General features: G+C 40.4%; 1 protein-coding gene across 3 annotated transcripts in view; it reads right to left on the bottom strand.

Annotated features, from left to right (window-relative positions):
- MINDY4 (MINDY lysine 48 deubiquitinase 4) overlaps positions 1 to 12,388 on the bottom strand; it is a 69,052-nt gene that overhangs the window by 35,967 nt on the left and 20,697 nt on the right. For all 3 annotated transcript variants that reach the window (XM_053937377.1, XM_053937386.1, XM_053937369.1), the window contains exons 8-13: positions 11,683 to 11,799; positions 7,461 to 7,549; positions 3,738 to 3,839; positions 2,691 to 2,754; positions 1,635 to 1,700; positions 1,264 to 1,331 (exon numbers count right to left, since the gene is read on the bottom strand). In XM_053937377.1, coding sequence (XP_053793352.1) covers positions 1,264 to 1,331; positions 1,635 to 1,700; positions 2,691 to 2,754; positions 3,738 to 3,839; positions 7,461 to 7,549; positions 11,683 to 11,799 — 506 coding nt within the window. The remainder of the gene's footprint in view (positions 1 to 1,263; positions 1,332 to 1,634; positions 1,701 to 2,690; positions 2,755 to 3,737; positions 3,840 to 7,460; positions 7,550 to 11,682; positions 11,800 to 12,388) is intronic.

Genomic DNA, 12,388 nt, shown 5'->3' on the forward strand with positions numbered 1-12,388 from the left:
TAGACACAGCTCCCACAAATAAAAACACAGATGATTGATTTGCCTTGTCATAATCCATCTGGCAGGAACTGGGAGGTGATGAGGGAGAATATATATGATTAAAGAATATTTATCATTTTATAGCAAGCAAAGCAGTGCAGACAGCAGCAATTATGAACCTACAGATCATTACTTGCACAAGTAACTTTACTAATCTGAACCTCTCTGTTGTAACCAGCTCAGAAAAATGAGAATAAATGGCATGTGCCCTGAAATTATCACATCATTTGTGTTAGACTACAAAAGTGGAGTCAAGCCAAGGGCAGTAGTGTTACTATAAGCAAAAGAAAAGAAATTACAATAAAACCAAAAAAAACAACTCAATCTGCAAATCCTTGCTGGGATCCCAGCAGGTGAGAACTGATTGTGGATCTCAAATTTGGACTAAGTTGATGTTTCTTGTCAAGACAATGCAGAGCTGTAAGAAATAAAAGCTTCCATAAATCAGCCTCGTGCTGCTTTCAAGCGCAGCTGCTCTCTCCGTGTCACTTGTTTATTGCAAACTGGCAGGGAGCAGCTTCCCCTTGCTCCTGGGGATTTTCACAGCAGTGAAAACTTGACTGCACGAAGGAAACCTTTATCTTCTGACCCACTGACACTCACAGCACCACAGAAACACCACCAGTCTCTATAAAAACTCAGCTGAGTGCCACTGTGCCTGGGCAAGCCTCAGGGAGTTTTTAAAAGAGGTCATGATGACTTCCCACGAGCTAGAGCTCAGAATATTCATCACAGCAATAAACTGAGAGCAGATTTGTCATGCATTACTTACAGCTACCTAAAAATGAGCTGCCTCACCCATTTTATTTCCTTATCATTGACAGAGAGACTGGGGAAGTCATCACAGTGATACCTGAAGTGTGTGAAATATATAACCTTTAAACAAGTCTTGCTTAAACTGCCAAGGTAGAGAGAACAAAAAACAACCTCAGACATGATCCCTAATGTTTAGATGGAGCATTTGATATCAGATGTGGTGGACTGATCACAACAATAGATATAAATATATATATATATATAATTATACACACACACAAGTGTGTGTATGCAACAAGAAAAGCCAGGGTTAGGTGGGTAAATCTGCACAACTCCCCCTTATTTATCAGAGCAAACACCAGGACAGATTAAAAAGGTCAGAGATTGAAGCACACCATGGATTTCTCCCTGTTTTTCCCAGCTCACTTTGCTGTGCAGTTTATGAAACAAGGCTAGAGAGGCACTCACAGGTTGATGGATCTTGACAAGATGACAGACACAGTCAGGAGGATGCAGCCATAGGGACCAATTTCAAACTGAAAAAGAAAAGGTGTTAATTTGGTGTTATTTTGTTTGTTTGTTTGTTTGTCTAGGATTTTGGTGTTGTTTGTTGTGTACAAATTTTTTTTGCCCAGTTCTCCAGAAATGCAAATGGCACTGAAGGCAGAAGGAATTGCTGTGATTTATGCTAAAGCTGGATTTGTTGCTGTGTTTGTTAAAATGCAAAACATGTCCATAGAGTTGTAGAAACAGTGTTCAGAACACATTGTGTGAGACTAATAGACACAAAGGCTGGCAGCTGAACCATAATTTAATTAATATATAATTAAGCACAGTACCTGGTGAATATTCTGCTGTAGAAACAGAATCAGGTCCTCATATCTCGTGGCACTGTGAAGTATCAGCTGGGAAGAAATGCAAGAAGGAAAAAAGGTGACTTAAAAAACAGCAGCTCATTTTTATAACCTGAAAGCTGGAATGAAGGAGCCAAAAATTTCAAATTGCCTGGAAAGATCTGAACTAACAAAAAAGAAATAAAAATCTAATGAAATCTACCTCTTTCTGTTGTCATTTGGCATTGAATTACATCTCAGCACCTGATATATTCTGAATTTTTTAAAGCTGCTCTTTGATGATTTTTAAGTTTCTCAGACACTTTGATTCAATTTTAAGCATTATCTATGGAATGAAAAACAATTCCTAGAACAGAGGACTACTGCAGCTTTAGAAGACACAGGATGGGCAAGAAGCTCAGGGGTGAGGCATTTACCACACTCAGAGAAATGAGTATTCCTATTTAACATGAAATCCAGGAGAGCTCACAGATCCAGGCCCTCACTTCAATATTCTTTGCCTGTTTTTCCATCTTCAGATTTTTTGAGACATCCCTTCCCTCTTTTATGAGGCCAAAAACATTTCCTGCAACTAAAGCCTGGCTGAAGGCACCACTGCTTGCAAAGCCATCAGAAAGCCTCAGATGGAAACAAGGCATAACTGGAAAGCGTTCTGCCATTTGGAGCTTCTGGAGGGGGGAAAAAGGCAAAGAATTCTGTGTAAGACAAGAAGAAAATAGTGCCTTTTCATGCTCATGGTCAATTGGAGGGGCCCATGTTCATTTTCACTGTGTGTCATTAAAAGCAGGCAGAGTTTTTAGGTTTGTAAGGTTAATAAATTAAAAAAAAAAAAAAAAGAGGATTTCAGAGAGCCCAACTGCCCACAGCTACTGGGACAACTCAGAGCCAGGCAGGCTATGGGATTTTATTTCCTATTGGGTTTTGGATCATTACTAATTTGATTTTAAAATGTTAGGAGAGCAACAGAAATCAGATTCATTGAACTGAAATAGGGAAAGCAAGAAAGAGGATCTGGAGAATGGGAGTCACACAGAGCCTTACAGTTTCTAGGATTCCATCTGCCTTGTATTTCCCTGTGGGAGTGAACTGCTGTCTTCCTGATGGCCTGAAGGGGATATTCAGACAAAACTCATGTTAAAAGGAAGAAAATGGCATTAAGGAGAAATCAACATGTTATATGAGCTGAATGATGTGCCAAAGATTTGCATTATTATTATTTTTAATGACTTTTTAAAAAAAGATTTCTTGTAAGTAAGTTTATATTGCAAATCAAACTTCTGTCAGTGAAACAAGCACTTTATCTGTGCTCTGCTCTCTCAGTCTTACATGAATTACAAGTTGCTCCTTACAGAAAGAGGATAAATACAAGATGTTAACGACAGTTTTTATTGAAAAATATTTTAGAGTAATGACATTCAAACAAGCAGAAGAACATATGTAAAATATCACAGAGGAAGCAGGTTTGAGATGTAAAACATGTGAAATATCATTTGAAATGTCTTTGAATTTGCTGCCTCTATTTCAGGTTTACGAAGGATTTCTGTGCCCCAAAGCCTCTCTGTTATTTTGCAGCTATTTTAGCTGATCTAATAAAGGAAATTAATTATGATCACAAAACCTGACTCACTTAAAAATGTCATTTAGGTTCCAGTGCAGCCAAAGCTGGGGATCTAAAAGTTGGACGTTTTGTGTACCAGCAGCCCAATTGCATTGCATAAACTAAGCTGGCAAATACAGCAAAAGGAGCTTCATTCCTGCCATAATGGAATATCCTGCAACACAGGAGCAGAATGCTGCACCTGGAAAAATAACTCTTAATAAGAAGATTTTGGAGGATCCCTACAATCAATTAAATCCGATCCATCAATTAAATAAAGATCCAGGATCTTTCACAGCAACTTCAAAGTGTTTTGTCTATTCTGTCCCAGCTACTGGGACAGCAGAAATTACATTTTGCTTTGCTCCTCAGGCTGCTTTAGGTGGCATAAATGCAGCTTACAAAGCATTTCTATTGTAGATTATGTAGATTTGGGACAGGTAGAGGTACAAGAGGTGTGTACAGAGAATGAAAGTGCTTCTCCTACTCACAGTGCCACCAGGGCTTTCTCGTGGCCCCCCGCACGCCACAGAATGTCAGCGAGAGCCAGGGAGAGGCACTTGGTCCTGTGAGCTTCTGAGGGCTGGAGACAACTGCAGTCCAGGAAATAAAGGAGAGAGACAAGCAGCAAAATGTGAGGGCAAACAGATTCAGGGCAGGTTTTTCCCTAAAAGAACAAAAGCATCTTCAGAGAGAGTTTTAAAATGGTTTATAACAAGGCTCCAATGAGCTGCGTCAAAAAGTCATTATTTAGGTACCTCAGTTCTTCTACAGCTGAGAAAGAGACAACCTGGACAGCCAAAAATGCTGTGAGTTGGAGAGGCAGCTGGTATTGTCACTGGGGAGACATTCCAGGGGTAAAGGTAGAGCTGAACCCCACCTTTCTCTGGGAATGAACAGCAGGACGAGAGGCCACGAGAGCACCCAGGGCACACCCCGTGCTGAGACTGCTCAGCACCTGCAGAGGGAGATGCCATTGATGTCACCACTGGGCTTTTTGGAACCATTCCCTGAGGAGAAACCTCACTTCAGGCATTTAAGAAGGTACTTTGGACCTTGAAGATAATCAGACCCATGAAAGGAACTGTAGGGAGAAAAATTCTCTTTAGATTGCTGCAGAACAAACTGGGCACACTGGGTGGGTTTCTTCTCAAGTCAGAAGGAAAACAGGCATTGGAAGGACATTAATTCACCAAAGTCAAGTGTTAACAGCTCTGTGCTGCTTTTTTGGGGGACCTCTATGAGTTTATGTTGCTCGTAGTGAAGGTTATAAATAATAATTGTGAACTTGGTATCTCTCTGTGCTCTGACACTGCTCCTGTCACACAGGTGAATTTAAGTGATGAAATTCACAGTCTTCACTTCTAGGAGACCATTACTTATGGTGGTGTCTGATTAAAATGATTAAAGGAATGATTAAAATAAAACTGGTTTTATCATTAAAAGCAATGGATGAAAATCAAGAGAAGAGTAAATAAGGTATGATCAACAACAGGAACTGGTTAAGCACAGATCTGTTACCACACCCTGAAAGAAAAGAAAGGATTCTTCATCTAAAAGAAAGAGTTCCTCTTCCAAAGAAGATATTTTTAATTGTTTGGACAAAAAAGAAGGTAAATGCTTCAGGGAACAGTACTATATTGGCAAATAATGGACAAGAGAAGCTACCTCATCTTTAAATCTGTAATAAAGCTTTCAATATTCTCAAACAGGATTGTCTTATGTTTTAATTATGATTTTTAGTTTCTAAATGCATTCATACTTAATTTTTTTCTGACGTTTTTACTTAACCCTTTTAAACAAATCTACACTATGATGTTTTTACCCACAACTAAACTTTCTCCAGAGTACTATCTGCACTAAATGCTGCTTGCATTTTTTTAAGATAAGGTGTGCCCCAAAGTCAGGACCTAAAACATTACAGGACCAAGGGACTGAAAGTCACAAAGTGGAGAACTGGCAGATTTGGGAATAAACCCAATATCCATGAGACTGAAAAAGTGGCCAAAAGATCCCATACCCCTAGAAGAACATAACTGGAGTTTTCTCTAGTGGCTCCAAGAATGGCAGTCTTTGAAATTCAGATTTTATCAGTTTTAGAGTGCTACCAGCATGGGAGATGAGGGCAAAACCTGTTCCCATTGTTTGAGTAAAAGATCTAATAATTCAAAAGACTAAACAAGAAACACCAAACATCAAAACAATTAAACAGACTTTCAAGTTCAATGTCTGCCTTGAAAATAATGTTAATTTAGAGAATGTTTCCCTCTCTGAAGGATGTGAGATATGGGAAATAACTGATGAGAGTTTTCAAGTGAAAAAAAAAAATTATAATCACAGCTTTCTCTTATCTCTGCCTGTGTTCTAATACAGATAGCCAGAAATTCATGGGAATCACAAGTAATTTCTGTGTCTGAGAGAGGCAGCAGAGGAAGAAGGAGACATGATAATTCTTTCTTGAATGTCAAAGCCTGAAATCAAACACTTCCTGTGAAGTGGTTGATAATTTGAAAATCCAGGTTAGAGTTAGGAAGGAATATCCATCCTCTCATTTGAAGCTCTGAGGCTTCCCTTCCCTTCTGCCTGCTGAAAGGTTCTGCCCATGGCAAACACAGCATAAGAAAAGTATGTTTATCTCATGAATAAAAACCAAAAATCTTTCCAAACCATGTGGATAACAAGAGGGGTAAAACAGGAGAGGCAAATTCTGCCAAGTAAACAGGATTTGTTGGAGATGGCTCGAGTTGGGACAGCCAGTTTAAAAAACCTGGCCTCCATCCACTTATTTGGGTGCCACATAATTTTATTTCATTTATGATCTCTGAACCATGCTGCAAGAGGGAAATTATCATCTCTGTTTTCACCAAGGATGACCTGAGCCACAAAGGGACCAAGGAGCAGATGATCAAAGGCTGTCCTCAAAGCTGAAAGAAATTCTTGGTTTTCACGGCCAGAAATAATTCTTCTGTGGAGATTCCTGGTCATAAAATCTAAGAATGCACTGAGTTTCCTGCAAGAAAGTTTCTGAGGTTTTTCTTTTATGTAGACAAGAACCTTGAAAAGTCTGCCCTCATTATAATCTGAATTAGAATCTTAAAGTTTTGCAGGATAATTTCTGTCACTTCCCATCCTGGATGCTCTACGGGTACCTGTTTCTTTCCAATATTGATAAAAACAGCCCAAACAATGAATTTACATTAAGGGTCAGGCAGACAGCACTGAGGAATACCAACAGAGACCACAGAATTTTCCTACACAGTTCCAACCAGAAAAATGGGTATTTAAGGCCAAAATTTAATACAAGAGGAACATTTTTATATTGTAAGGTAATGAAGGATCTCAGCATGAAGCTTCTCTTCATTCTAAATTGAGGTCAGACTAATGGAGGTCACAAATAAAAGAAGGTGATGGCAGCACAAACCAGTAAAATAATTTTCCCTATTAAACATTCTGTTCCTTTAAGGCACAGGGAGGCTTTGTGGAAATTGTCTTTTGTAAAGGACTTAAAGTCTTATTGAAAACAAAAGGCAAATACATGAAAACTGGTAACAAAGTAATTTTTGAGGCATTATTTTCCAGAATTTAATTCAGTAACCCATGCTCCTTTAGCAACGTGACAAGTGCATCATTATTATAGCAGTCCAAGCAATTTCCTTGTCAGCAGCAACACCTAACAAAATTCCTTTAAAGCAAGTAGAAAATACACAGAATATAAATTCAAATTCCATTAAGGAGTTTAAACAGGAACGATCAAAAGCAGTTACAAGAAAAAAAATCATTATAACTTTAATTTTTCAACCCTGTTGAGATTCTTAGTGTCAAAACACTGGATGAACTTCATGGTCTTTCAAACCTTGATTACTTTTTTGTTTGAAATCCAATTTCCATGAGGACCTCGAGGCTAAATAATTTACATTGGCCTCAATTCAAGCTGTTTGCTTTTTTGTAGAGGTTCTTGGGTTAATCACAAGCAATTACACAAATAAGACACCAACTTCTACATTCCTACAGTTCCACAGGAAGTAAATACAAGTAAATTAGAAGCTGCTTTCTTTCTCTCTCTCTCTCTGAAACAAAAAGAAGTTCAGTAAGTTCAAACTCAAAAGGCTCCTGAATGGCTGCAGCAGAGAAATAAAATTAATAACAATAAAATTATTTTTTTTTTTTTTTTTTTTACTTCTGTAGGCAAAATTCCTGAAATTTCACTGCCTTACCGGGTGTCTTTGTTCCTGTTGCTGTCTGCAAAGATCAGCTGCTGCAGGACACAGGCTTGGACAGCAGCCAGAACCCCACATGGGCCACCCTGGGGGAAAATGGGACACTCCATGAGCAAAAAACTGATGGATGCTGGGGAAAACCTCTGTGAGCCCCCACCCAGCCCAAAGCCATCCTTTCATCCCTCTCTTTGCAGCCAGGACTTTACAGTGCTCTCTCTGTGGCTCTGGGGTTTTGTGCAAGCCAATGAAAATCAAGGTTTTTAAGTGTTTTTGTGGTTCCTGCCCATTTTTCCTGAATAGACCAAGACATCTATAATGTTAAAAGAAATGTGGGGTTTTACTGAAATCTGGGATATATGAACTAAAAACCTCCTGATCCCTACTGAGCTGCAGTTTAATTTTCAGAGAGAAATCAAATCTGAGTGTTTTCCAAGGACTGAAAACAAGCCTTGCTCTTGTACCTCCTCTCAGCAACCTCCAGCTCCCACCTGCATCACTAAACAAAGATTTCAGGTTTCAGGACAGCCCTGTGCACCTCAGATCCTCCCTCTCTCCCTCTCACTGGGGAAGAGACAGAAAACCAGGAATGCCTGAATCCTTCAAATTATCAGTCTCAGAGGAAATAAATCACAATACCAAGAAATGCCATATTAAGTTTAAATTTTATGGATTCAGAGCTGGTTTTGGGCAACATGCAGGACAGAAGGCTGACATCACAGACACCACAATACCACCCATCAAACTCCTCTCAAACCCTGCAGGAGAAGGGGAAGGGCAGCCAGCCCTGCAGTGTCACTATTGGACACAAAATGATTACACAGAAGCTTGGTAAGTTCAAAAGGGAAAAAGAGAGTGTTTTATTCGAATATCTGTTTTTTATAGAATTCCAAAGGTGACTGTGGATTGGAGGATGGAATTACTACTTCTCTAACCACACTGGTTAAACCAACAGTCCATCAATTCTCTCACAAAGAAGAATGCAAAACAATCATTATTTACATAACAGTGCGTGAGAGCTCCAGTAGAAATATGTAAATATTATCAGAAGGTTAAAGAAGTTTTATGAGAACTTTAAAACTTTCAAAAGAGCTATAAACGAAAACTTAGCACTTTTAAAAATCAGGGCAACACTGCAGTTTTCACACAGCAATGTGATTAAAGGATCAGTTTAATTCTCTGATTGTCCTAAAATGCAGCACCAAGGGAAGGGAACCTGCAGGTAAACGCAGTATGGAAATTAGAATAGCTTAGATATTGACACCTTCTCATTTCTCATTTGTATTATACATACTCCGCTTCCCTAGATTTATTTAAGTAACTGAAGAGTGAATAATCTGAAATATATCAAGGAAAACAGCAAGGTTTGTGTCAGTCCATCAGGCCTCTCAGTGCAAAAAGAAATAACAGGATTTATTCTAAATATCCACTTATAGCACCACAAAAGCTTAACATAAGAAAGAAATGAACAGTTGTTGAGCTGAATTGAATTTTGGAAGTAAGGAGGAAATATATTAACAAGCTGAAACAGGCACAATTTCAGTAAAACACCATTCCTGCACTGGAATTCATGGTGGGGAATTTAATGGCCAGTGAGTGGCTGGAAGTGATGAGATATCCTTTCTGCAGGCTGGAAACACCAAAGTGACTTTTACTGTGGGCCAATGACCAGCACTGCCACGGTTCCTTTTGGAGTTTAAAATAAGATTTAATATCTTCTTTTTCCGCTAGGCTTTGTGAAATAAGCAGCTTTCTGCGGAGATCACCAGCCTAATGAAATATTAAACTAGATGAGGTAAGTTAATTAAACATCTTAATGACATGTTTATTAGCCATTGTCCTTGCCTCAAAGCCTCTCTTCCTCTCATTTTTGTATAATGGTCTACTTCTCTCAGGCCAGATAAAGATTTTCTGCATCAGCACAGAGGCTTTAATGAGTGTTTTGGAAAGAGGAGCCTACAAGTATTTACTGAATTCCTCAGATCCCTGCTCCTGAGGGGAGAGACCTTGTGTGGACACCTCAGGAGCAGGTGCACAGCCCCAGGGTGGCACAAAGGCATCACAAAGCTGGGGAGGATCCGTTCTTCCAAGGGATCTGGTGGATTTTTGTGGAGGAGGTTTTGCAGGGGCTTCTGTGAGCCAGAGAGAAGTTTGATGGGAGGATCCATGTTAACCCCTGAAAGAGTTTCCTGCCAAGGTCATTGACATGGAAACCAGGAAAGAGAGAAGGACAAATAAGAGAAACCTGCAATGAGCACTTTGTTTGTCTCTTCTGACCAATGAGTAACGTGTAAACTTAGGAGTTTTTTAAGAATGTATAAGGAGCATGCACGCAATAATGAAAAGTGCTTGAAGCCTTCTGAAATTGGAATGGGTTTTTTGTATTGTCTCCATCTCAACCATGACCATCTCAACCAGGACAGATTTTGGGGGCAGCTCCATGACCCTGGGCTGAGCCTGTGAAACCAAGGTGAGCAACACAGAGCAGAGAGGGGTGAAGCACTGTCTGGGAGCCTGGTGCTCAGGCAGGGCTGAAAGGGAGAGCTCAGAGAAGTCACTGGATGCCCTGGATCAGAGAGCACCAAAAATCTCTCTGGATTGGGCATGTGCTGGCCAGGCTGGCCCAAGTCATGGCTGGGTGGTTTTACCAGCTGTGGTCATCAGGGGACCTGCTGGACATTCCAGATGTGTCCCCTTGCCGGACATTCCAGCTATGTCCCCCTGCTGGATGTTGCTGGATGTTGCCCCAGGGCTGGCACAAAAGCATCAAGCAGCTGGGGAGGACCCATTTTTCCAAGGGATCTGGTGGATTTTGGGGGCAGCTCCATGACCCTGTGGCACGAGGGTGGTCCCTGAGCTGAGCCTGTGAAACCAAGGTGAACAACACAGAGCAGAGAGGGGTGAAGCACTGTCTGGGAGCCTGGTGCTCAGGCAGGGCTGAAAGGGAGAGCTCAGAGAAGTCGCTGGATGCCCTGGATCAGAGAGCACCAAAAATCTCTCTGGATTGGTGTAGTGGTTTTGGTTTGCCAATTTGAGATTTCCTGGCCAATGCACCAATGAGTGTGGTGGGGTCAGTGCTGGCCAAGCACCAGTGCACTCACTAGAATGTACTAGAATGAACTAGAAATACTCATTTCCTGCTGTGAGGTAGGATTAGGAGAAAGGCAAAGCAGGCTCAAAACTTTAAAATGGTATAAAGAAAAATTTATTAACAGTAACTAAAAGATAGAGTAATAAGAATCAGAACTAAACTTTTTAGGACACTTCTCCTCCCTCTACAACTTCTTCTTTCTTACTGACAATGTAAAGAGATAAAACTTAAAATTTTCAGTCAGTTTAACAATTCTAGAAGAGTCTTTTTTTAGTTCACTTAGGGAAAGAAGTCTTTCTTTTTAATATCGTGTGATGCAAAACCAGCACAATTGGGCACGTGCTGGCCAGGCTGGCCCAAGTCATGGCTGGGTGGTTTTACCAGCTGTGGCCACCATGGGGACCTGATGGACATTCCAGATGTGTCCACCTGCTGAACATTCCAGATGTGTCCACCTGCTGGACATTCCAGATGTGTCCACCTGCTGGACATTCCAGATGTCCCCCTTCTGGACATTCCAGATCCATCCCCCTGCTGGATGTTGCCAGAGAATTGATGAAAACCTCGCTGTAGGGAGGAGCTGGGATCTTGTGGCTGCAGGAGAGGTGAGCCCACCAGCAGTGCCAGTGTCCCAGGGTGCCTGCAAGGTGTTTGTTCCTTTTATTTTAGGAATGAACCCCATCACCTGACCCCAGCATCCTCAGGAAGTAAAAATCTCCATGTGATTTTCCAGGCAACACTTGCTACCTCTCATTTTGAGTCAGATCAAGCTGCATCTTTAATTTGTTTGGCCCCACAGATAATTTTTCTCTTACACTCCACCCTTGATTTATGCTCTTTTATTCTTTTACCACCACTAGCTTTCAGCTGCAGTGGCTCCTCCTCCTCCCTGTGAATAATCCCCCATCTCACACACACAAACATTTGCACACTTTCTGCAGCTTTTTCACATTTTCCTCCATCCATCTCAAGTCTCCCATCACAACTTGACAAGGTGACAACATCCACTGGTAACCAGAGTTTAAAGGAAAAGAAGTCTTTAGAAAACTAATTTTTTTCACTGCTGACACACAGCCTTTGTAAAGTCAGTGTAAAAAGCAAAGATCACTGTTAGGAAAGAATTTACAGTACCTTTTTCTGCACAATGCCATATTTAAGCTGTGGGATATTGTTAAATGTAAAACTCTGGATTTTCCATTCTTCACTGAAGCAACAAAGACTAGAGCCAAACAGAAGATTTTTTAATTCCTATAAAAGAAAGAAAAAAAAATCTCCTTTTAAAAACAAATCCAAAACACTGTAATTTGTAGAAAAGAAAGGAGGAGTGTGGAAGGATAATGACTAACTGTACAACCATCCTCTTCTGTTTTATCCATACTGTAAATAGCAACACCCCAATGAAAAGGAGCAATATTTTCCTTTTCCTGCCATATTCCTTCCACTCATAATGCTGGGAGCTGCTCAGCACTGGAAAATATTTATGTCTAATGTCTGGGGCAGAGTTTCCCATGCAAGCATCCCAGTACACTGCCTGAAATTTAACAGCTGAAAGAGCAACCAATGGTGACATGAGGGAGAAAAGGACCCTCTACAAGATAAATGCTAGTTAAATGTTTGATTTCTGTATTTCAGGTGGCACAAATCCACCTGTTGGCCTTGAACAACTGCAGACTGTGGCCAGCAATAGCTACACTGAATAAATTGCATTCATGCTAAAGCAGAGTTCAGGAAATAAAAAAAACTACTCAGGGCTGGTAGAGTTACTCCAAGCTCATTGATCTAGAAATAAATTGGAAGACACCCACCCTCATTATTTGGTCTGGGTTTTTTTCTCCTC

The sequence above is a fragment of the Vidua chalybeata genome, chromosome 1 (assembly GCF_026979565.1).
Source record: "Vidua chalybeata isolate OUT-0048 chromosome 1, bVidCha1 merged haplotype, whole genome shotgun sequence".
NCBI lineage: Eukaryota > Metazoa > Chordata > Aves > Passeriformes > Viduidae > Vidua > Vidua chalybeata.